The 23273-nt window shown below is 52.2% G+C and overlaps 2 protein-coding genes across 6 annotated transcripts in view; both read left to right on the top strand.

Annotated features, from left to right (window-relative positions):
- LOC146542485 (uncharacterized) overlaps positions 1-9031 on the top strand; it is a 28451-nt gene extending 19420 nt beyond the window's left edge. For 2 of the 5 annotated variants that reach the window (XM_085211814.1, XM_085211813.1), the window contains exon 5: positions 243-3239. In XM_085211814.1, the coding sequence (XP_085067940.1) occupies positions 243-1103 (861 nt within the window). In that variant the 3' untranslated portion in view covers positions 1104-3239. The other 3 variants (XR_014880162.1, XR_014880163.1, XM_085211815.1) reach the window with 3 other exon arrangements.
- Positions 9032-18522: 9491 nt separating this feature from the next.
- LOC100544367 (4-galactosyl-N-acetylglucosaminide 3-alpha-L-fucosyltransferase FUT6) lies at positions 18523-21560 on the top strand. The gene is made up of 2 exons (XM_010724885.4): positions 18523-18707; positions 20162-21560. Exons 1-2 carry the CDS (start codon positions 18698-18700, stop codon positions 21256-21258), a joined length of 1107 nt encoding a protein of 368 aa, XP_010723187.1. The 5' UTR covers positions 18523-18697; the 3' UTR covers positions 21259-21560.
- The last annotated feature ends 1713 nt before the right edge of the window (positions 21561-23273 follow it).

The following is a 23273-nucleotide window of genomic DNA, read 5'->3' as shown; positions in this document are numbered from 1 at the left end:
CCAAATCTCTCCCAGCTCTTCCCCGGGGCGGCTGATGCTGCCGTGCCCATCGCCCATCGGATGCGGCCCCACGGGAGGTGTGGAGCTGGGTGACCCGGCTCTATGGGAGGTGTGGGGCTGGGGGTTCGGGGGATGGGTGGGAAGGGGTGGGAAGGGGTGGGAAGGAGTGGGAAGGGGTGCGTTTCTCAGTGCGGTGATAAGGAGAAACGTGGCTCCAGCAAGCGAGAGCTTTGCTGCGTCAGATGCATCCTGCCTTGAGCCGATCTGCGCTCACACCGCACGGTCTGACTTCTGGTGCTGAGCAAACACAGCCAGCAGAGCCCTCCCCGCGGCTCCCGTCGCTTCCAGGATGTCAGCAGCACCGTCGCCCCGAGGCCTTTGCGGATTCCTTTGCAAGAAGAGGCAGAGATTTCTGTCTGCTGCGGATTTGGGCTCAGATTGGCACCGTCTGCTCCCCGGGCTGCTGCACGGCGCTCCCTCCGGCTCCGAGCAGAGCATCGCCCCTGGATCCCACGCAGTGCAATCCTTGCACGCCGGCTGCAGCACGGCTGCAGTGCAGGAAGCACGCTGACTTTTCCTTCGGAGTCTTTGCAGAAACAATCTGCACTGCTTTTATTCCACGGACAGGCAGTTTTCCCATCACTGCCGATGGCACGGTTGGTTTTTTGGGCAGCTGTTCCTTTAGCATTGCTGTGATGTGGATCAGACCTCGGAGGAATGCTGGGCTGCTCCTTGCTTACAGCACCCAAGGCACGCAGGATCCTTATGCTGCCTTGCATATATCCCCTTCTATACATTCCTTTAAGGCAGACAGACCCACAGTGACTGAAGGAGGTGCCAGGAGGTCCATAAAACCCCACGGCTCCGACGTTACTCACCAACCCCAGCACTCTACAGTTAGCATTTGCCTCATGCCTTCATTTTCACATCAGAAACGCCACTCTTATGTCCCCAGGGCAGCTGTGACAGCATGCAGCTGTGCACAGCAGTGGACGAATGCCATCTACAGGCTGGGATGTGGGGCAGGGGTACCCTGTGGGGCAGAGATGCACTGCTTGCGTTGCCCCAGCTCGCCTTTCCAGGCCAAATATTCGCATTTTTAGGAGTCTATTTTCTGCTGGTTACACTGTGACGTGAGGAGCAGGCACTGCACTGAGCTCGTTGTGCAGAGCTGCAGTTGCTGGAGGAATTCTGTTCCTCTGAGAGCTGAGTGCCATTCCTGCAGTCCTGGGATGGGCAACAAACAGGCAATGGGATGCGCTGTGCGGGATGAGAGCCTGACTGCATTCTGAAGCAGCTCTTTTAGCACAGAACCATGGAATTGTGAGGGTTGGAAAAGACCTCCCACATCCTTAAGACCAACCCCAACCCATCTCACTGTGCCCACTGGCCACGTCCCTCAACGCCAGTCTCTGTGGTTCTCAGCACCTCCAGGCACAGTGACCTCACTGCTCCCTGGGCAGCTGTGCCAACACATCTCCGCTCTTTGAAGAAGTTGTTCCTCATACCCAACCTGACCCTCCTCTGGTGCAATGCGAGGCCATCGCCCCTCATCCTATCGCTGTTACCTGGGAAATGAGGCCAACAAAAGGATGGTTCCCTTTTTGGGCTTTGGGGTGGTTCCCCCTTTGGGCTTTGGGGTGGTGCCCACTTTATGTTTGGAGCACTCCGGTCTCTCTATGCTCCCCTTGCCTGGAATAACACGCTCACATGTTGCCTTTTTCAGTCTCAGAGCCCCATGCGTGGGGGAATGGAAGGACGGTGTGTCCCTTTTGGGAAGAGCATCTCCCTTCCAATTCCCTGACGGCGATGTCCGTCCTGGGCAGCAATGGGCACTTTGCAGTGCTCCAGAGTCTCCAGTTGATTTTCTGACACGTGTGAGCCAGCCTTGCTCAGAAACGCTGATGTTATTACAGCAAATCCAGATGTTGTGCGCAGGCACACGATGATTTCGGCGTTACGGGGTTGGAAGGATGCTTTGGCTGCAGGAGATGCACAGAACGGGCTGCAGAGGGCCCTCGGCGCCAGGAGATGTGCAGCTCATGGATTGCTCGTGTCTGGGAATGTGTGCACACAGCCACGCAGCTTCCAGCAGTCTGGTAGTGCTTAGGGCATTGAAAACGTCTATCTTTATGGGCAGGGAGCTGAAATACTTGGGGCTGGCAGAGCATCCCAGAGAGCTCAGCGCTCGGGGATGGAGAACTCGGAGGTTCCACACTCAGAGATCTGTCTCCATTCACTCTCCTGTCCCCCGACCTCAACAGGTGGAGAGCACAGAACCAGGGAACGGTTGGAAGGGACCTCCAAGGCCCTCCAGTTCCAACCCCCAGACCACAGACGCTGCCCAAAAGCCCAGATGTGAACCGTCCATAACACATTTTCCTCCTCTTTCCACCTCTTTTGGACCAACACAACCATTGCGGGATGCTCAGGGCGAGAGCCCGTTGGGTTTTGATGATCTCCAAGGATGGGCAGCCCACATCCTCTCTGTACAACCAGTTCCAGTCTGACCGCTCTTCCAGTTAAGAGAAATAATAATTTTCCCACTCTGCTTAAAGGGAATTCGTTTCAGCTCATGGCCCACTGCCTCTCATCCATTCGCTGGGCACCACCAAGAATCTGTCTCCAATCACACAGAGCCGGCCTGCCTGAAAATGAGATGAAACATTTGTTTATAAGGAAAAATAAAAGGTTATTTTGGTCCCTTTGAAATTATTTACAACTTCAGTTTGCGTTTAAAATGAAGGAGAAAAAAAAAAAAAGGGTATTTTGAGGATGAAAAACTGCAGGCTTTGCTTGGATACGCTTGAAATTAAACTCCTTAAGTTTTATTGCGCTGTGACATTCTCCATTTGCAATTTGCCTGCCTTTAATTAACGAGGAGGGGACCGAAATGCCTCAAATTATACATCTGAAAACAGAGAGATGTATTTTTGGGACAAGCAACTGTTTCCATTGCCTCTGCATAAAGAAAGAACACGCCTTGCTGTGACAAATGGAAAGGTTTCGCTTTGGGTGACTGACGGGGCTGCTCTTTCTCCTTCATCCATTTGATCTTTAAGGGAAAGACTGATGGTCTGTACACGTCTGGGCTTCACCTGGAGGGCCCAAGGGAGGGGATGGGGGAAGATTTCCAGGTTTGGAAGGTCAGCTGCTGTTGGGGGTTTGGTGCTCCTGCAGTAGAGCCAAGCTGCTGAAGCAGCACAGTCCTCCACTCCCCCTCTTTGCTGCTTCCTTCTCGCTCTGTGTTTTGCAGGACTTTGGTGCTGCTTTTGCAAAACTGCTGTCTGTGGGTACGGATCGATGAATGAGAGTGGATCCTGAAAGGTGGGGTGTGGAAAGAGCCACTCGTTCTGGTGGACAACATCCCATGGCATGCAGACCCCAAGGGAAAAGGAAAGCGAGTGCCCAAACGCTCCTGGAAACCAGGAGCAGCACCATTCCCAACCGAGACTGCGATGGCAGCAGCTTTCCTGTGGGGTGGCATTTGATGTCGTAAGATCGTCCTGGTCAGAAAGGATCTCCAGGATCCCCAACCCAAACCCATCCCACCATGCCCACTGACCACATCCCCATGGTTCTCAAACCCCTCCACGGATGGTGACCCCACCACATCTCTCAGCAGTCTGTGCCAACGCATCACCACTCTTTTGGAGAAGTTTTTCCCAATATCCAAACACAGCGTTGTGTGGCCCAACCTGCACTGCTTGGCGTGTTTTACATCTCCAAAACCGCACCATTTCACCCATACTCTCCTGTCTCCACACCTGCTGGGCTGGGCGGGACGTTCTTCATGTGAGTGCAGGCAGGATGCAGGTTTGGGAAGTTCCTTATGGTTTTATCCCCTCCATGATGAACCCGGCCCTTGTGGTCTTTTCTCCTCTGGTTTGAAATACGAGGCTGTTTTTTATCTTTTCCTTTGGTGTTTTTTTCTACGCTAAGTCCTGCAATCAGAACTGCTCAGCAGCAAAGAGACGTCACGGGTCAGCGGCAGAGAAAACGGATCTCCTCTTTTGTGCCCTTTGCGGAGGACAGAAGGTGATTCCAGTGGTTCGATTGGAGGGATTCATGCAGAGGGATTTAATCTGCTTAGAATTATCCTCCCCACCCCAAGGGAGCCGCCGGTGATGGATTTGCAGGGTGAGCCCTGTGACATATTGTGTGCTGAGACAGCTTTGCACCTGCCCGGCTCTCGGATCCGTCTCCACTTCAAAGCAGGCGAGCTCTCCATCACCAGACGTCTCACGGTGCAAAGGGATGGCAGAACGGGGCAGAGGTTGTCTTTCTTTTCATCTTGGTGTATTTGTCAGTGCCAGCTACATCCACACCTGCGTTTTGTGTGGGGTGGTGTTGAGGTGCAGACATACGTACTTGTGCCAATGTTTGGCCTCGGATTTGTCCCTTCCTAGAAAGGAACCGATGGGAATGAAGACATTAGGACTGGGGAGCCAGGGAATGCAATCTGGTTATGGGGCATGGCCTCATTGCACCCCGACCTTTCCAGTCACTGGTGCTGCTCCGTTTTTTGGAGGTTTGAGCTTGGGGCAGCAGGGCTCAGTTGTACCATGGGAGGAGAATCAACCAACGCGTTGGGGGAGATGTGGAAGGCTCTCTGTGATGTCTGTGCTGGATTCCTTCTGAACACTTTGGATTTAGGACCTTGTTGGGAAGCTGTTTCTGATGTGGGCTCCTTGGAACCACCTGGAGCAACGTGAAAGCTTTCCCTTCAAGCTCCTTGAACTCCTATGGAATTTGGAGCTGGCACATGTTTTGGAGAAGGCTCTCATGTTTTATTACCTAGCAATAAACATTTATGATCACTGCTACTCACGAAGGAGCTCATCACTGCAGCAGGTCTTCAGGTGGTGACAGCACTGGGATGGATTTTGCCATCAGTTTGATGGCGAACATTTCATGCGCGTGGATTCCCAACCTGTTGACAGCTGACATCCAGATAAGGGCTGCCCCCATCAAACACCCCGTGACCTTGACGTCCATGTGTGCAGGGTTAATGAGGGCTTTGCTTTGCCTCCACCTTCACGCCCGCTGATTAATTCCAGCCAGGTGTCAACGGTCCAGGTCTTAAAACAACCATCCGGGAAGCGTCTGGGAACATTTAGTTTGGCTTCACTCTGCAATTCCAAGTATGGGTAAATATTTGCACCTCTGCGGCTGTGAGACACCTTTGAGATATGGAGGCAATTACGGTAGGAGCTCCCTCTGAGCCAAGAAGGTGGATTTCATGGGGAGCAGCAGCGGCTCAGGGGCTGACGGAGCACTGCGGATCCATCTGGGTGGTCCTGGGCAAGGTCATGGGGTGGGGGCTGTGGGCTCTGGGGGGCCGTGGTTGGGATTCAGACGTGCTTCCACCCCTTCCACCCCCCACTGATTTTCAGCTCGGTGTTTTCCGGGCTGCAGTTCCCCCCACGTGGTCCATTTTACATGGGAGAGCGAGGAGCAGAAATGCAGACGCAGAGCGCGCAGCTGCCCTGGGGTGCACGGCACACTGAGCTGTGTGGCTCAGCCATCCCAGCAGACACGCTTCGTTTTGGGCCATTTCCTCTTTCCAGCTGGGTTAGCTCAAGAGCTGCCTCTTCCCATTGGAGAAACCAATGGTTTCAGCTGTGTGTCCTGCACCGATACCGCCCTGCCACTTCATTCCTGGCATTCAGCAGCATGGATAAGAGAATAGATTAAGATGGGCTGCAGGAGCGGCGTGGTTTGGCTGAGGGAATGGGTTTGCAAGGGAGCTCTTCTCTCCATCATCATGCAGAGATCCCTGTGCTGTGCTATGGGATCTGCAGTGCATTACTGTAACCACTCCAATGGCATTTCCACCTTCAAATGATCACAATAACGCTCATAAAGCGTGGCCCAGTGTGAAGTGTTTATGAATTATTCTACTTAAGGTGGAAAAAAAAAGGGGGGGGCAGGAGGGGAAGAAATAATAATAAGAAGAAAAGACCTGGGCTGAATTAATAGCTCTGGAAGAGCAATAAATTTAGAGGAACCATATTGCAGAGGGCTCTTTGGCGGGTGCAATAAATGGAACATTTATGGCTTTGGTGTGTACATTTGCTCCAAATGTTTTTGAAGTGGAGGACCTTTGAAATAAGTTATAACTTTGATTTTTTTCTTTTATTTCCCCCCCCCCCCCCTTTCATTTTCAGGTCTCCAGCAGACGTTGGCAGAGGGATTGCACTGATGGAGGTGTGAGAGCAGAGCCACGTTTTGGCACGGCCGCGGGATGCCATGATGCAGATCCTGCAGCATCCTGCCCTGCTCCTTCCCCAGCTGCCGGGAATGGCTGATTCAAGCAGCAGGAATGCAGACACCATCCCCGTGTGGTTGTTTTGGGGTTTTTTTTGCTCCTTTGCTACGTACCATGAGCGACCTGAAGCAAAGCCCCGGCTCGTAAATCCTCGCTGCTGCCAGGACCCGGAGGGTTTTCTTCCCTCTGTCAAACTCAGTCATCAAATCTCCTCAAACACATCTTTAATTGGGTAACTGGGGGCTGTAATATTCCCTCTGGGCCATGCGCCGTGTGCTGTGCAGGCAGCAGGGAGATGCTGGCTCCCATCCCCTGGTGTGAGTGACGCCAAGCAGCAGCTCCTCCTGGAAGCATTTAATGCTGCTGGGTCGGGGCACCCACATGGGAGCGATTTGGGGCGATGCCTGCAGCTCCAGCTGTGCTCCCCTGGAGCTGAGCTGGTGGGGTTGGGGGGAACGGGGGATGGGAGGCTGTCTGTCTGTCCCCATTAAAGCGAGGAAGGATGGAGCAGTTGTGAGGCTGTGCTGGAAATCGCGGCGCTGGGAATGGCGATGGGCACGGGGGCAATTTGTCTCCTTGCTGTGAACTCACGAGTTGCACGAGTGAAGGGAAAGGAGCACAGTGTGGATGTTCCCTCGCCCCATCCTGGCAACCCACAGCTCCTCAGGGTCCTTCCATCAGGGGAGGATGGAAGCCACACATCGTATGCTTGAAGGGGAAGAGGTGCTTTCGTCGTGACCTCCAGCAGATGGATACTGCCAGAAATCCTGCAGCACTCCGTTTCCCTCTCTTGCCAGAATGATTATCTGCAGACACTGCAGCCACACCTGAAGTACGCAGAAATGCTCCATCCCATTTTGGAGCAAGTTCCATCCTTGGCTTCTTCACCACCTCCTTCCTGGATTCAGAGCAGTGATGGACCCGTGGGTGCTCACGGAGAGGTGCAGAACCCAGAGGAAGCTCAGCCCCTCATCGAGGCAGCCTGCGCCTTGCTGTGCAAGGGAAAGCTCCCTTCTCGCAGTCCCGTGAATTGGAGCAGCTCAGGAGGTGCCTGGGGTCTAATCCAAAACAGTAGGATGGTGTGAAATAGGCTCCTGGAGGGCCCTCCTGCGGCGCTGGATGCAGATCTGAGGCGCTCAGCGCAGGGCAGGCTGCCAGCCCACGGCTGGGGGATGCAGGGCTTGCCTGCAGGTCGGGGCTCACACTGAGATGGAATCCCTTCTGTCACTGCCAAGCGGGACATGGGGCACCTGGATCGGATTTTGGGAGGGCTGGTGCAGGAGAACATAGTTTGCTCCCTGGGGTTATCATTGGGTCTCTTCGATCCCCTTCCTCCGGATCCCTGAGCGAGAAAGGTGCCAGATCAGCTGAGGCCATCCTGAGTGTCACTGTAAAACCCATCAGCTCACTGTCAGCACGAAAATACCTTTCTCTATCCCCTCCAGGCTGGATTAATGGGTCTTTTCTATTAGTCCTTGTAGGAAAATGCTCTTTTCTCTGCCTTTGCTTCAGAGCTGTGTTCAGCCACGTTCCTGTGACAGCGCTGTGTGGGAATGCTGGGTTCCTCATAAACACCACGATGGAGAAGGAGCCACAAAACGGCAGAGCTGCTCGTGCTGGTACACGAGGACACTGCTTCCTGAGGGCTGCAGAGAGCACTCAGACAGAGCAATGAGGGTTAAACAGGGCAACCTCACACCAGGGTGCTCCACGTGCCCCAGTCGCGGGCTGGTTCCTGCCCAGTGTGCCCCACTCATGGGCTGGTTTTGAGCCTCACTCGTGGGCTGAACCCTGCTCCACCACCACTGTTGCTCCTGAAGGTCTCAGGGGAGTCCCAGCCAAGATTCCCAACCCTGGCTTTGAGTGCTTTGAGGCAAGCATTGCATTCCAGGGGAGTGGGATCTGCGTGGGGATGGGGCATCTGGTAGGTGGGTATTGATGAAATCTCTTCCAACTGTGCCGCCGTCCATTCTCTTACTGAGGTGTTTATTGTCGATCTCATGGATCAGTGGGATCCCAGAGGCCTTTTACGTCAGGTTTAAGAGGACTTTGTGGTGTGTGGCCATTGGCCGATGGCTTTCGGTGCCATCAATGTGTGCCCTTAGCTGAACCGTGCCCTTGGTCGCTGCTGATGGATGAAGCTGAGCTTGGAGGACTTTTAAACCTTAAAACAGACATCTTCAGGTCTGGGCTAAATTATGCCTCCAGAGCTTGTCATTATATCATAAAAAGAGCAGGTTCGTTTAAAATATTTGAACAATTGCCCAGATGGAGTTCGGTAAAGAAGAAACCTCTGTGAGCGTTTGTGGATGAGGAGAGGAAAGCAGGGCTGGAATGCTTTGATTTACGAGCAGGGCTGGGGATGCCCAGAAATGAGCACAGCCTTGGATGGCCCATCCAGGAGGATTAGAAGAGCCGCTGAAATGCTTTGTGGTCAGAGGATTTTGCTGTGGGACCGACGATAAGAAAATAGCAGAAATTCCTTCCCGATGACACGCGACGACTGGAGAAGCCAGCTGATGGGTCGAGGGGGCAGAGGAAGGTCCTTCTGTTGTGTTTTTTTTTTGGGGGGGGTGGGGTTGTGCTCCTTCCATTGCTGATGTGACTCGGAGAGGTTCCCGCAGCTAAAACCCGAATCTTTGAGGGCCTGAGCCTGCACAGCCCTCACCCAGCAACAGGAGGAGAATTTTGGCTGCGTTTGGGGAGAGCAAAGAGGAGCTCGGAGTGGGCGGTGGGACACGGCGCTGCTGACGTCAGGCAGAGTTTGCTGGAGAGCAGCTCAGAACACCCTCAGTGGTGTGAATTTGGATACAGCACAGCCCGGGGGGGGGGGGGGGGGGTGGAGGGAGAATTCATTAAAACACCACCACATGTGGAGTGAGGTTATAATTGATTTTAAGCGAGCGCAGCTGACAATCTGGAAACACATCTTCCCCTCCAAAGAGCTTTTTGGTTCTCTCAGCTCCATCTCCCTGTAGGTCTGCACATCGCACACCGAGGCGACGCTGCGGCGTTGCTGTGAGCCCGTCCTGCTGGGGACGCAGAGCAGAGCGAGGTGCTCTCGTTTGGAGGTGGCTCTTTGAGGACGGATGCTCTCCATCGCTGCTCTCCATGCGCCGTTCCCACGTGCTGGGAGCTGCGCGCTGCGCTCCGGCTTTGGCACGAACCATTTCTTTCCTTTGGAGCTGTTTGCCGTCCCAGCAAAGCACCAAACTGGGATGGCAGGGTCCGATTCCCCACCCGGGGATCCTTTGGGTGCTGCCCTACAGGACAGCCCAGCAGCAGCGCGTCCGAAAGCACTGCGCTCCGCAGATCCCACCTCCCCAGCTGCCCCAGGAGGAGGAACCGCAGCCTCTGCGCGGAGCTCCTTTGCCTTCTTCCTTTTTCTTTTTCTTTTTTTTTCTTTTTTTTCTTTACTTTTTTTTCCTCTTTCCTTTTATTTCCCTTTTTCTTTTTTTCCTTTTTCTCTTTTTTTTCCTTTTTCCTTTTTTCCTTTTCCTGTATCCCTTTCTCCCCTTTTCTTTTCTTAGCTTTCCTTTTTTCCCTTTTTTTTACCCTTTTCTCCTTTTCCCTTTTCTCCTTTTCCCTTTTCCCCCCTTTTCCTTTATCCTTTTTTCTTTCCCCCTCTTTTTTTCCATTTTTCCTCTTTTCCTTTCCCTTTTTTCCTTTTCCTTTTTTTCCTTTTTCTTTTTTTTTCCTTTTTCCTTTTTTCCTTTTCCTGTATCCCTTTCTCCCCTTTTCTTTTTTTAGCTTTCCTTTTTTCCCTTTTTTTTACCCTTTTCTCCTTTTCCCTTTTCCCCCCTTTTCCTTTATCCTTTTTTCCTTCCCCCTCTTTTTTTCCGTTTTTCCTCTTTTCCTTTTTTTTTCCTTTTCCTTTTTTTCCCCTTTCCCCTTTTTTCCCTTTCCCCTTGTTTCCCTTTTTTCCTCCTTTTCCTTTCTTTTCCTTTCTTTTTCTTTTTCCTTTTTTTCTCCTTTTCTTTTTTCTTCCTTCTTCCTTTTCTCTTCCCGTCCCCCTCCCCCTTCCTTTCCCCCCCTTTTCCTAAATACTCCCACTGAAATCCCCCCCGTGGTGCACAAAATCCAACCCAACACCAAAACACCAAACCCAACCCACCAATCTCCCCCTCATCAGCCTCTTTGGCCCTGGAGGAGGTTTTCCTTTCCGGCTGTGCTCCCCTCATTGTGCTTTAGGGCCCACAGCTATGAGCTGAGCATGGTGCATATCCCGTGCTCTCATTATTATTCTCCAAAACAGCTGCTTATTACTGCTTAATCCCTTTCCAAACAGCTACGCTTAAACCAGTTTGGTTTTATGCCAGTCCATGCAAGAAGCTGTCCTGAATCCTATCTGCGGACAGATGACTCTTGTGGGGCTTGCAAAATGCTGAGCATCTTTCTGGCAGAGCCTCAATGAATCAAAGTGAAGAAAACACTGCTGCATGTCTTTCCCACTGGTTGGGGTGCCTGGTGCCTGCATGCATCGATGTCCCCTGGCTGCAGGACAGCGTGTTTGCCCAGGGATCACAGGGGAGACTGGGGAAGATAAACACCCATACGACCAACGCTGCCTGTGTGAGCAGAGAACTGCAGTGCTGGGCTCCAGGGTGGGTCCTCAGCATAGCGGAGCACCACGAAGGGGTCACAGCTCCATGGGGGGAGCTCACCAGCACGGGGTTAAACCTTCACTGCTGCCTTGGTGGGGTTTTATGGTGTAAAAACTCCCACTTGCAGATGTTCCCCGACCACCTCCGGCGCTGCAGGAGGGCTGAGTTTGCCTGGCAAATGTTTGACACCACGCAGAGGGGATGCTGGTGGATCCAGGATGTTACAGAACTCAGACCCAATGCAGACACCGAAAATAAGACCAAAATAATTTCAAATAAAGCTCGCCTCTTAAAAGCAATAAATAACCTTCAGCAGATGCTGGCTCTTAATCCAATTATCTATCAACAGGCCTACGCAGCACCGAGAGGAGAAACACACCAACTGCATCTTGTTGGGAAATGGGGCTTCAGCTCCGTCCATCTTTCGGACTCCAGCTGTGCCCCAAACCGGCAGAGCTCTCCAAAATCACGACGTCTGTGTGTATCAGCACTGTGGGTGAGCTCCCTGAACAAAGGCATCCTGCTTGCCTTGGTCAGAGCACCCAGCTGGTGATATTTTGCTCTGAAATACAAGGTGTTGAACCTCTCCGGCCCAAAGCTACCGCAGCGATGCCTTCTAGAGTTCTGTGGCGCAGGCTCTTGAGGAACAGCCTTTGACGACACAGCATGCTTGTTTTACATCCACCTTCCCTGCCCAGATCATTGCAGGGCTGCGCATCCTGGTCAGGATGTGGCTTATGGGCTACCACAGCCTTTGGGATATCCCAAGGGCAGAGCCAGCTGAGCCTTCCACCCGCCCGCCCCACTGTGCCTGGAGAGAAACCTCTTGGCATGGTGGTGGAGCAGAGCAGGATTTGGTGTCCTTGCAGCACCTTGAGGTGATTTGGTCCCTTGGTCGAGCTGGGTTGTATGGCAGCCCCCCCAGCAATCAGTGGCCACCGTTGGGTCTCAGCAGCCCTTCTGGGACCAGCAGTGAGAGCTGCCGGGAACCCCGTCCACTCACTGCGATGGTATTTCTGGAAGACTGCCCTTGCCAGAGTAAATTGTTGGCAACCATACTCTAATTCTCTTTTTATAAACAGAGCAAAGGAGATAAAAGCAGCAGCAGTCTCAGCTGCCTCTGCTCTTCCCCTCCGGCTCAGTGCCTCGTGCCCTCGCACACCCAGTCCTGCATCTGGAGCTCATTGGGGGCAGCTGCGGGGAGGAGGCAGGATGGGAACCAGCTGAGCTGAGCTGCACGCTGCCTTCAGGTCTGGGCATGGCCCTGGAGACGGAAGGGGTGAGCAGGGCCCCACTTGGGCTGGGAGCCTCGGGTCACATCGGTGGTGGCAGCTGAAATACTGGAGAACAGGGTGGCTTGGTCGGCCCGTAGGCGAATGCACTGCCTGCAGACTGGTTGTAAGGCCAAACAGCCACAGGTTTGCTCTTGGGCCGTTCTTCCCCCTCAATCAGCAGTGGCCAAATGCTGGTGAAGCATCCTGCGTGGGAGATCTTCTTGCACACGCCCTGGATTTTGTCCTGTCCCCAACACAAAGCTGAGATGTGCAGTAGGAGCAGGATGCTCCTCAGGCTCTGCAAAGACGTGCTCAGCTCGGGAGCAGGGACCTTAATTTTCAGCTTTGGGAATCAGTGATTAGAAAGGTTGGTTTTGAACCCTATTCTGCAGCCAGGGGTCATTGCAGATGGATTTCTCCACACAGGAAGATTTTAGGGGGAAAGAAACCACCGTGTGACCACAATGGAAATGTTTGCATTTTCCACTTGCAAGAGGAACATTTTCCATTTGAGAACAGGAAGTAACTTCTGTTTAGAAACTCGAGGACAGTAAAGCAGGACGTGAAAATAAACAGCAGGGCAGCCCGACTCACCGCAGCCCAAAAAGAGGCATCTTGTAAGAAACGATTCTCCCAACTGCTACAAAAATGAGTTTTTGGGAAGTGGGGCTCCACCAAAGCCTTCCCAGGGCATCTCCCAATTGAACCTGCTGCTGGTTTGGGGCAGAATTTGGGAGTCCACAGCCCGCGGTGCTCACTTGAACTTGACCTGAACTTATCAACCCTGTAGGAAAAATGGTATTTTAACCAAATCTGGATGTAGCAGCTGGCCTGTCCTGGTGCAGGAGCGTGTCTGCCCATCCCCAGCCCCCTAATGGCTCCTGTCTCATCAGGGTCAGCTCTGTGCTTTGCTGCTAAGGTCAGGATGGGGTGCTGGTTTTCATTAGCTGGGGAGGGGGGTTTGCTGCCTCATTGCCTCCTCCAGGTCTGCCCCATCCTCAGGGTGAGCTCATGGTGACGAGTTGAGCACACCCTGAGTATTCCTCTCTGCAGGAGTCAGATGATAGAGCCGTGTGTCCCGGATTACTCTTTGCAATCTGAGACTGCGGTACTTCAGCTGCACCTTTACTTGTTTATCGAGATTTCCTCTGAAACCAGAGATGTGCTGCTGGCATGGTCTCCGTTATAGTTTGATTAGTTACATTTCCAGTCACTTGCCTCTTTCATTTTCTCCTCCCAGCCCCTCTCTTGGCCTTTTCTTGGAAAAAAAACCAATGGGGGTCGTCGCCCAACTCTGCTTTCTTCTGGCAAGGAAAGTGTGCAGCTGCAGAGCTGGGCTCCGCTGCCAATGTGCTGACATGGGAGTGCAGTTTGGCCCTTCCAAAGGATGCTTTGCAGGGGTCCAGTGTCTGGTGAAACCCAATCCTCCTCTTCTTCATTTTGGGAAGCTATCAGACACGTGGGGCATGGGGACTTGTGGCGGCAGCCCCTCAGATCCTAACGCTGAGCCATGGGGTGAAGCAGCTTGGGAGCCAACAGGATCTGCAAGTGCTGCAGTGGAAGAGATGGTGAGTTCTGATGGTGAGTTCTCTTGGCACCACTCCGAACTTCATCCAATCACAGACCAACCATGCATCCACCCATCAGCCCCATGCCAGGAACCTGGACCCACATCCACACCTCCATTACATCAAAACCAAAGGGAACAACCTCGTTTTTGTCTCCTCCTCGTATGCTAAATGATTTTCAGCTCTTTCTTTTTCCCCTTTTCCCCTAGAGAATCGCAGCAGACAAATGACAAATCACCCCTAATCCACCTGAACTGCTAAATCTCTCAGTAATCCCTCCTCAGCACAGCTCCGGTGCTGCAACAGCCTTCCTTGGTACCATTAATCAGCGAGTTTGGCTCCCGGGTGCCTCTTGGTACGTGCCTACACGAGGAGATCCTCTCATTTATAAAACTTGGGGACCTCCCACAGCTCCCCATTCCCCACGACCTCGTCCAGAGGGTCAGCGCACAGAGTAAACCGCTTGAGAGGGAAGGTCCTAATATTTATATGGGAAGCCATTAGCAGGCAATCTCTTATCTGCCTCCTGTTTTGAAGCGGGGGCTGAGGGTGATGGCAGGGCTATGGGCAGTGCTGGAGCTGCCTTGGAAATGCCCTGACGTGCTGCCATCCACCCTTGGGGATGGGTTACAGCAGTGTCCTCGATGTCGTGGGGAGAGAATGTTGTGTGCAGAAAAAAATCAGAGAATCACAGAATGGCCTGGGTTGCAAAGGAGCACGATGCTCATCCAGTTCCAACCCCCCACTGTGTGCAGGTCGTCAACCCAGGCTGCCCAGAGCCACATCCAGCCTGGCCTTCAATGCCTGCAGGGATGGGGATCCACAGCCTCCTTGGGCAACCTGTTCCAGTGCCTCACCACCCTCTGAATGAAAAACTCCCTCTTAAAATGCAGAGAGGGAATAAATAAAGAGCTCAGTTCCCCACCTGTTGGGTTTGAAAGCCACACAGAAATTCCCAAACCTACCCTGATACCTCCTCACACAGTGCACTGTGTGTGATGTTGTACAGCAGCACCCAGCTGGAGGATGGAGTGGTCTTTTGGGGTCTTAAGACACCTTAACCTACAGAATAATCATTGTCTTGTGGGTTCCCCTGAGCCTTCCCCAGGTACTGAGTGTAGCTTTGAACACAGAGGTGGGCAAATCTTCTCTCCATGGGAAAAGATCCTGGAAGGTCTTTGCATCGGGTGTATGGAAAGGTCGCAAAGAGGAAAATGAAGATGGAGTAGGGATGCAGCAGTGGTGAGGTTCCTGCAGGACTTTTCATGTGAGAAGAGGTGGTGACATGCTGGGGACTGGGAGGCATGCAGGTGCTGGGCAGGCAGGATATCTACAGCACAGCTCTATCACACACTGCATTTCCTTAGGAAATGTGGTAAAAAAGGCAAACCAGAACCAAAAGTAGAGAATGAGGCAGCGGGGTTTCAATTTCCCTGATACTGTACTCATTAAATGCTCATCAAAAAGAACCCTCTGCTCCTGGGCTGCTGTGCAGCTGTGGATATAACTTCTTAATGTCCTTTTTTCAAGTCTGTATCCCTCATACGATGCTGGGAGTCCAGGTGGAGCTGGGAATGGGAACAGAAGCTCAGACATAATGAAACTCATTGGGAGCAGCAGTTGGTTGGCAGTTTGTTACCTTCTGCATCCAGCAGTTCTGGGTGTTGGATATGGATTGGAGAGAAGTGGGGCAGAGGAAGCTGCTGCAACTCCCTAAGCCCTAACAAAGCTCACTGTCATCATCCTTAATGTCAAAAGGGGACATCTAGGCATAGGCTGGAAAAGTCCGAGAGGGGGAAAAAACTGAGCTCCCCATCCAGGTCACCACCCTGAGCTAAGAGAATTCCCAGAGCCAGGAGTGTGGCTGCTTCCAGTCCTCTCTCCAAGCCCAGCATAGGATGGTTCCATATAGAAACACATTTTCTAAACCAGAAAGCTGCCCCTTAGCAGCATTCACGTGTGTGTACATATAAGGCTGGTCCTCTTGCACCCATGAGAGATGTTTCTATGATCCAGCTTCCTTTTCTGCTTAAGTATTCAGGTCTGTCTGGATTGCTTGCACCAAAATGGATTTCTGAGGGGTCACCGTTTGCAGTCGCTGAAATTCTACGCTGACACCATCACTGCTGATTACAAAATGCTGAGAAATGTAGGATCTTGGCTCTTGACCTGGGAAAGACACTTGATGATTGCAAGGATGGTCTGGCTGAGCACTGTTGAGGGGGCAGCTCACCACATGTTTGGCTGCTACTGGACCAGGGGAGGTGGTGTGAACTGTCAGAGGGAACTCAGCTTTTTGCTTCGTATTCAGATTCCCATTCTCTGGGTGGGCCAAGTTGAATGTCAGCTCATGGCTGTGATTAACCGGGGCTCTCTGCCACTCTCTGTGGGGCTGGAGTGGGGCTGCATGGCTCAAGGAGTCAGCCCACACCAGGAGGAGCTCCAGGAGGAGTTGTGGTGCCAGGGAGTGCACAGAACTGGTGATCTAATAAAGACAGAGGGAAACCATGGGGCAGGCTGAGGGGAGATAGTGGTAACGTGGTTTGGTGTACCCAGGGAGGGAGGATGCTGAGGGGTGCAGGATTTGGTGCTGCCAACCTCATCTGACTCTGCCATGAAAGTGCTCGGGATCAGGTGTAGCTGAATCCATTCCCAGTGCCACATCTGTCCAACCTGCTGTTACCAGGCTGTGCCATGAGGTTGGTCTAACCTAGAGGATCAGAAACCCATTGCTGGATGCCAACCAGAGCGTAGGATTATGTGGTGAGGCACAAACAACCTGACCAGCGTCACAGGACCTATTTTACCTTTGGGATGAAGTCCCTCCCTGATTCTCCTCCCTTACATTGGAAACTCACATGATAAACTAGCAAGGTGATTGCATCTAGTGATGCTTCTTTACGTCTGCTCAGCAAAAAGGCTGAGGGTGTTGGAGGACAGCACCAAGTCACCGTGTTTGAACAGGACCTATCTATCCTACCTGCTGAGGCTCAGCTGTGTGTTTGGGACTACCAAGCTGGTATTTGCCTCTCTCATATCCTGTAACACCTTCGTTCCTGGAAAACCTTGATCATCCCTCTGCAGTAGACGATCAGGGAGCGGCCAGGAACTGCAGCTGTCAGTGCCCCAGGCTGAGCTTCCCGGTGAGATTTCGTGACAGAGCTCAGCATTCCTCCAACTGCTTTGGCTTTGCTCTGCTCTTACAATTCACGGTTGTCTCATGGAGAATGCAGCAAGGAAATGCAGTGTTGTTCCCTGGTAGGTTCTGCAGAAGCTGTCCAATGGAATTGGAAGTGCACAGAGACCTTTCCGCAGTTATTTTTAATATGGCCAATAAATGCCTTGTCTTACATGCTTTGGTTCTCGGAGATGCATATTGCCAGTGGGGCTGTGGGACACACGCACTGTTCTCTTGGAGTCCCTGTCTTGGGACAAGGTGTCTGGTTAGAGAAACACCTCCAAGAGCTCACGTCTCCACTGTAGCCTTGGGCTAAGGGCTTGCCCTCGCACGCTGTGTATGCAATGAGGATATTGCTGCATTGGCACAAAGGGTTCAGCCCTCACATCTTCCTCTGCTCACCGAGGTGAATGCTCAGCCCTTGAAGCTCAGCAATCACTTTCTTTGTCAGCAAAGGCAGCAACCAGTAAGCTTCTCCAGAGCTCAGCCTTTTTTTTTTTTTTGTCTTAAGATATTGGGATTGCTAAACCTATTAATCATGTAGCAATAAATCCTCATGTTTGCTCCTGCCAAGTCTGTTACCTGAACGGCTTCTTTGTTGAAACCATGTCAAAACTCACATTGCTTTCTGAGTGAGTGATCTGTCACCTCGTGTCACCTGTGCCACTCAGAACAATTCTCAATTCACAGCTTCATTATTTGTTTTCTGTGCTTCCCCTGCATGTGCTCATTTGTTTAATTTACATCAACCACCCCTCCCAGCTGACGTTCCTTGTGGCCCTGGTTTTCAGGGGCGCAAAAGTCTTGAATTTTCTACCTGCCTGAAGCCTCTCATCTGGTGCTACGGGATCCTTCGACTCAGAGCTTCCTGCAGTGATTGGAAGCTCAAATCTTTCTTCTCCACAGCCTTGAAGAAAACGACATCTGGGGACATCATGCAGGAGTTTCATTTGTGCTTTTGGCTGCAGTGCTTGGATACCCTCAGCAAGAAACGATAATTAAGCCCTATAATAACACATAATGGCTGTGGGTTTGTTCGTCCCAGCCAAGTACAGCCAAGCTCAATGCGAGATCAATTCACTCTGGCCGTGGCAAACAAATAGCCTCCGTGTGTCCACAGATCATGTTGTACAATGCCTATTCACTGGGGCTGGAGACACTCCAAAGCCAGGTCTGCGGTGCTGGGTACAGGAAGGATCCCCTGGACAGTCCTGATCAAGTGCTTGTCTACTCTGAATACCCAGGCGATCCCTGATGTCACCCGTCCCATGATGATGGAGATCCCGGAAAGGTAATTAGAAGAGGAATCCTGGCACGGGGATGGAGGCAGCTGTGCCATGAGCCCTGCTATGTGCCAGGGGGCTTGTAGACCTGGTGCCTCAACCTCCACTCCCTGCTAATTAGCCTCACCCTTCTCAAACAAAGATGTCCTTCTGTGTGACACAAGGTGGAGAAAAAAGCACATCACATGCAAATTCTTTGGGCCAAGAATGGTAAAGGAAGTAAGCTGTTGCATGCATCAAGGTGTTTTCAAAAATGAGGTGTGTTTCTATCGTAGTCAATAAAAGAGCTGTTTTGTTTAACCTTTGTTCTTAAATTTATCAGCGGAATCTGTCCTTGTTTCCTTATGGCCCTCATTACCGGGTGAGGGTTCTGGTGGCTGCCATTTGGCATACGCCATTCAAGATGCCTGGAACACATCACTGATCCCACCCTACGTCTGTGCTTTCCTTTGTTCTCTTTTCCTGGTTGTGCCCTTCACTTCAGTTCTCCCCTGCACTGTGCAGTTTCATACCAGGACCATGCCTACAGGTGAGTTGCCACGGTTCTTTCTTTTTCTTAGGGGCACTGGGGTGCATCAGGGAGGAGGTCTGTGGATATCTGTTTTCTCCTCTGTTTGCAGGGAGGTATTTTTTCCCTCTGTGCTCTCACATCGTGCCTTTCAGTATAACTGATAGACAAGAAGTGACTGGTGCCAGTCCCACCAGCTTCTGCCAGAAATCCTGTTGCTGGAAATCTTACAGCTATCTGTAAGGCACTGTGGGGTGTGGGTTGGTGCTGTATGTGCTCCCTTGTCCTGCAAATAAGAGGTAGAAAACTAAGCATGCAGTGAAGACCATCCTGTTAGACTGTCCTGAGAACTGCAAAAGAGGCAGAACCCTGGTTTTGGGGCACAGGCTGCAGCCCTATGATCTTAGAGACCACAGCAACTGCAGAAAAGAGCATGGGGATCAATGAGAGCAGAGAGGGGCTGCTGCAGAGCTGAAAGATCGTGTCTCTGGTACAGAGAGGGTGCACCTAGCAGGATGCTGCTGTTTAAAGGGTGGAGGGCAGTGTTCTGATAGAGGCTGCTGATACTGAGACTTTGACCTCCAGACAAGCCAAACAGAAAAAAAAATATATATTAAAGACTGCTAATTGGGAAAGCTAAATGCAGTTTGTATCTCAGCAACAAGAATCTTATTGGCATGGGGTTATGGAGGCCACGAGAACCTTAACTGCAGGTTGCTTTAAGGTCTTAACTTGCAGGTCTGGCTGTTGTTGGCCAGAATTGGGATGTGCAAGCATTTGTAGATGAATATTTATGTGTATCTATAGTAAATGGATATTTGTACATTCCTCTGTGCACTCCCACATCTTGTATGAATTTAATGTATTTTTCCTGATGTGACATCCAACTAAATGACAGCCACCAAACAGCAGCACCTGGTCCTAAGATGGCGTCAAAATCAAGATGGCTGCCACCGTCTTGTGTGTGGGGGGGGAACGCCTTCCTGCTCAGAGGGAAAGGAGGCGTGGCTTTTCCCACCAGCCAATCACCACGTGTTGTGACCAGAAAGGGGCGGGGCTTGTGGAGGACATGTGCCTGGTGGGCGGGGCAGCACCTCAGGGCTGTGTCCCTCAGCGTTGGGCAGCGCTGTGGCGTGGGGCTGAGCAGCCGGGCACGGCCCGCTCATGGCATTCCTCTGTGAAATGAGGGGTGGCTGATGAGAACCAGTTGTGGGTGGGGATGGAGGAAAGGCTGGGCACCATGGAGGGGCGGCTGTGCTCCGTGGGCGTGCGTGGGTGTGAGCATGCTGTGCGCGGTGCTCCCGCAGCAGCCGTTCTGTCTGACAGGAGGAAGCTGGAGGTGAATGTGCCTCAATGCTGTGCCCGGCCCCCCTGCCCTCCCGCACACCTCTCTGCCGTGCTGTGCACACAGAGCCACGGCCCTGCTGGCATCGGCACGCAGCCACCGCTCAGTGCTCTGCCTGTGGTGTTTGCAGATCCATTCACGGAGCTCTGGGAAGGGAAGAAGATCTCTTGGAAGAAACTCCTCACCTTCCTCCTCTTCAGCTTCATCTTCAGCTTCTGCCTCTTCGCTTCTCTTCGTCAGTTCAGGACTAACGAGCCAGAGGATTACAATTCCTATCTTCCCACAGAAAGATCCCAAACTGGAAGTACCTGCGCGCCGCCGAAGAGTGAGCGCAGGCTGACCATCCTGCTGTGGACGTGGCCCTTCGGACACCGCTTCACTTTTAGCAACTGCTCGGAGCTCTTTGACACCCCGGACTGCCACTTCACCACCAACCGCAGCTGGTCCCAAAAGGCAGATGCTGTGATTATGCATCACAGGGATGTGTATGGGGACGGAGAGAGGCTGGCCCGGCTCCCCAGGCTCCCATCCCAGCGCTGGATCTGGTTCAACATGGAGTCCCCGAGTCACTCTCCAAACTTAGGTGCCATGAACCACCTCTTCAACCTGACTATGTCGTACCGGAGAGACTCGGACATCTTCACCCCCTATGGGGAGCTGCAGCTGCTCAGCCAGCCCCAGCCCTTCAGCATCCCACCCAAGACCAAGATGGTGGCCTGGGTGGTCAGCAACTGGAGACCAGGCTCCCACCGGGTGAAGTACTACGAGGAGCTGAAGAAACACATCCCCGTGGATGTGTACGGACGGCATCACTTGCCCCTGTCCATGGACATGCTCCACCAAACTGTGTCCCAGTACAACTTCTACTTGGCTTTCGAGAACTCACAGCACGAAGACTACATCACTGAGAAGCTCTGGAGGAATGCCCTGTCCTCCGGCACCATCCCCGTTGTTCTGGGGCCGCCTCGAGAAAACTACGAGCACTTCTTGCCCCCTGACTCCTTCATCCACGTCGATGACTTTGCCAGCGCCGGTGAACTGGCTCAGTACCTGCAGGAACTGAGCAGGGACACCGAGAGGTACCAGCGCTACTTCCAGTGGCGCAAGTGGCTGAAACCTGTGCTGGGGATCGGCTGGGCCATGCAAGTCTGCAGAGCCTGTCACTTCCTGCAGAGGACAGAGGCCAGCTACCACGTTGTGCCCAATCTGTCCAAGTGGTTTGTATAACAGCTGTTTGCCCAGCTCTCTGCTGCGTCGTGATCTTTTTGTCCTCACTGGATGGTTGCAGTTTTGAAGGCTGCTTGGACGTGATAGAGCCGGAAGGACGAGAGGAGCTTTGAAAAGCAGTGATGAGGAAGCGTTTTGGTGTTGGGTGTGCCTTTGTCTTACTAGAGAGTAGACTGCCAGGTAGAGTAGGACATTGTATTTTGCCAATGCATTCGGTATATCTGAACCACATGTTGCGCTGGTGCCGCTCAGTCTTTGGAGAAGCTCAGAGCAAAATGCTCTTTTTTTTTTTTTTTTTTTAACCTCCAGTCTCTGAAAACAGTTCTGGATGGACTCCACTGACTGAAAGGCAGAAGCAAGGGGTAGAGAGGGGAAGGTGGAGAAGCAATTTATACAGTCATAAATCTGTTTCAAGGATTTTGTACTGTGCAAGGCTACAGCTGGAAGGGGCGGCCATGCTGTGCAGCTGCTGCTGATGCAGGAGGAGCGGCTGTGCTCCTCCCTCCTGACCTCTCTTTGCCTCAGGCTCTGCCTTTGGGGTGCTGCATCAGGATGCTAAGCAGGCAGGAGGCTGCAGTCTTTATTTTACAAGTCTGTCTTTTGGAGAGCTTAGCGAGACAGCGTGAGTCTGGGGAAGGATCTGACAGGGGCACACTGGTGTGGGTAAGGAGTGGAGTGACACTGATGGGCCCTGAACGCGCCGTGAAGTTTTCACACGAGCAGCACCCGATGGCAAGGAAATGCTGAGCACGGCTGTGTGATGGGCTGCCTCCTCCTGTGTGCCCAAACATCCCAACTTCTGCCATCAGCTGATGGCCGCGCTCCAGGCCATGCATTACAAACACTTTTTTGTGTTTGACCTTTATTGAACTTCCTGCTGCTGTCCAGGTCACGCTACTGGAAAGTTTACTTTCCGACTGGGGAGACCCATTGCATGGAGATAAGGGACACAGCCCAGGCTCCCTGCTGCCACCTCCGGACGTCCAGCTTGTCTTCCTGGCTGCTGCTGAGCCCTGAGCGGAGGTTTCCAAAGGTCTGTTGTAGCCCCAGGATGTTTCCACGAGGAAAGTCAGCTCCAAGTCCAGCGATGCATATAGAGACACATTGTTTTCTCCATCAGCACCGTTTAGTAAAGATTTCCAAAGAATTCCCTCTTCATTTCCTTGCACAGTCATTCTGTGGCTGATGACCCACCAGCAAAACCTTGTCTTTAGCATTGTCAGTCTGTTCTTTCACAACCTTTGTCGCCTGTTTTTTTTCTCTCTGCTTTGCAGATTGGTTGAATTTACTGACCATCACAAGCCTAAGAATAAATCCTCCACTCTGAAATCTGAACTTTTATCCCTCCTCTATTTCCCATCCTTCTGATGGTACCCGTCTAAGATGGGGCCTCACCAACACTCTTCATTTCTTGAAGAGCCTTTGCTGGATCTTAGCAAAGAAATTCACACAGAGAAACATGCCACATCTTCCTTGGCCGTGTACTTGCTGACTGCTTCAAAGAAGAGCAAAATATCTGTGAAGCAACCATCTTTATTGCCAAATATTTGTCCGTGCTTCTGCCCCTGCCTTGCCTGCCTGCAGACACACACCTTTCCTTTAGCTCCTGGATGCACTGACCTGGTGTTCTTCCCATCTCTAAGTCCTTCAGGTCCTGAGCAGCTGGAGAAATGTAAGATGTTAACACTGTTGACTGAGCTGGGATAGATGTGATTAGAGAGAAGTAATATTGCACAGGTGAGCAGTCTCTTCCTGCCAAGGAAGGGCTGGCAGGGACATGGGAATGCCAGGACAAAATCCAGCACCGAACTTCCCCTTCTCAGTGCCATGTAGGCACACACAGGCTGAATTCCTTATGGGATGAGAAAGCTGACACCACAGTTGAGAAACTCTGGAAGGGGCGACTTAATCGAAGGAAACATCTGGATGGCTGCGCCGCAGGGCCTGGGGCTGGTTTTTCCCATCTGCACCCACTTGGGAAAATGCCATTCGTCAGTGTGAGGGGCTCCTTCAGT

The sequence above is a fragment of the Meleagris gallopavo genome, chromosome 30 (assembly GCF_905368555.1).
Source record: "Meleagris gallopavo chromosome 30, MGAL_WU_HG_1.1, whole genome shotgun sequence".
Classification (NCBI taxonomy): domain Eukaryota; kingdom Metazoa; phylum Chordata; class Aves; order Galliformes; family Phasianidae; genus Meleagris; species Meleagris gallopavo.
The sequence above is the reverse complement of the archived record's forward strand: the minus strand, read 5'-3'. Positions and strand labels throughout refer to the sequence as shown.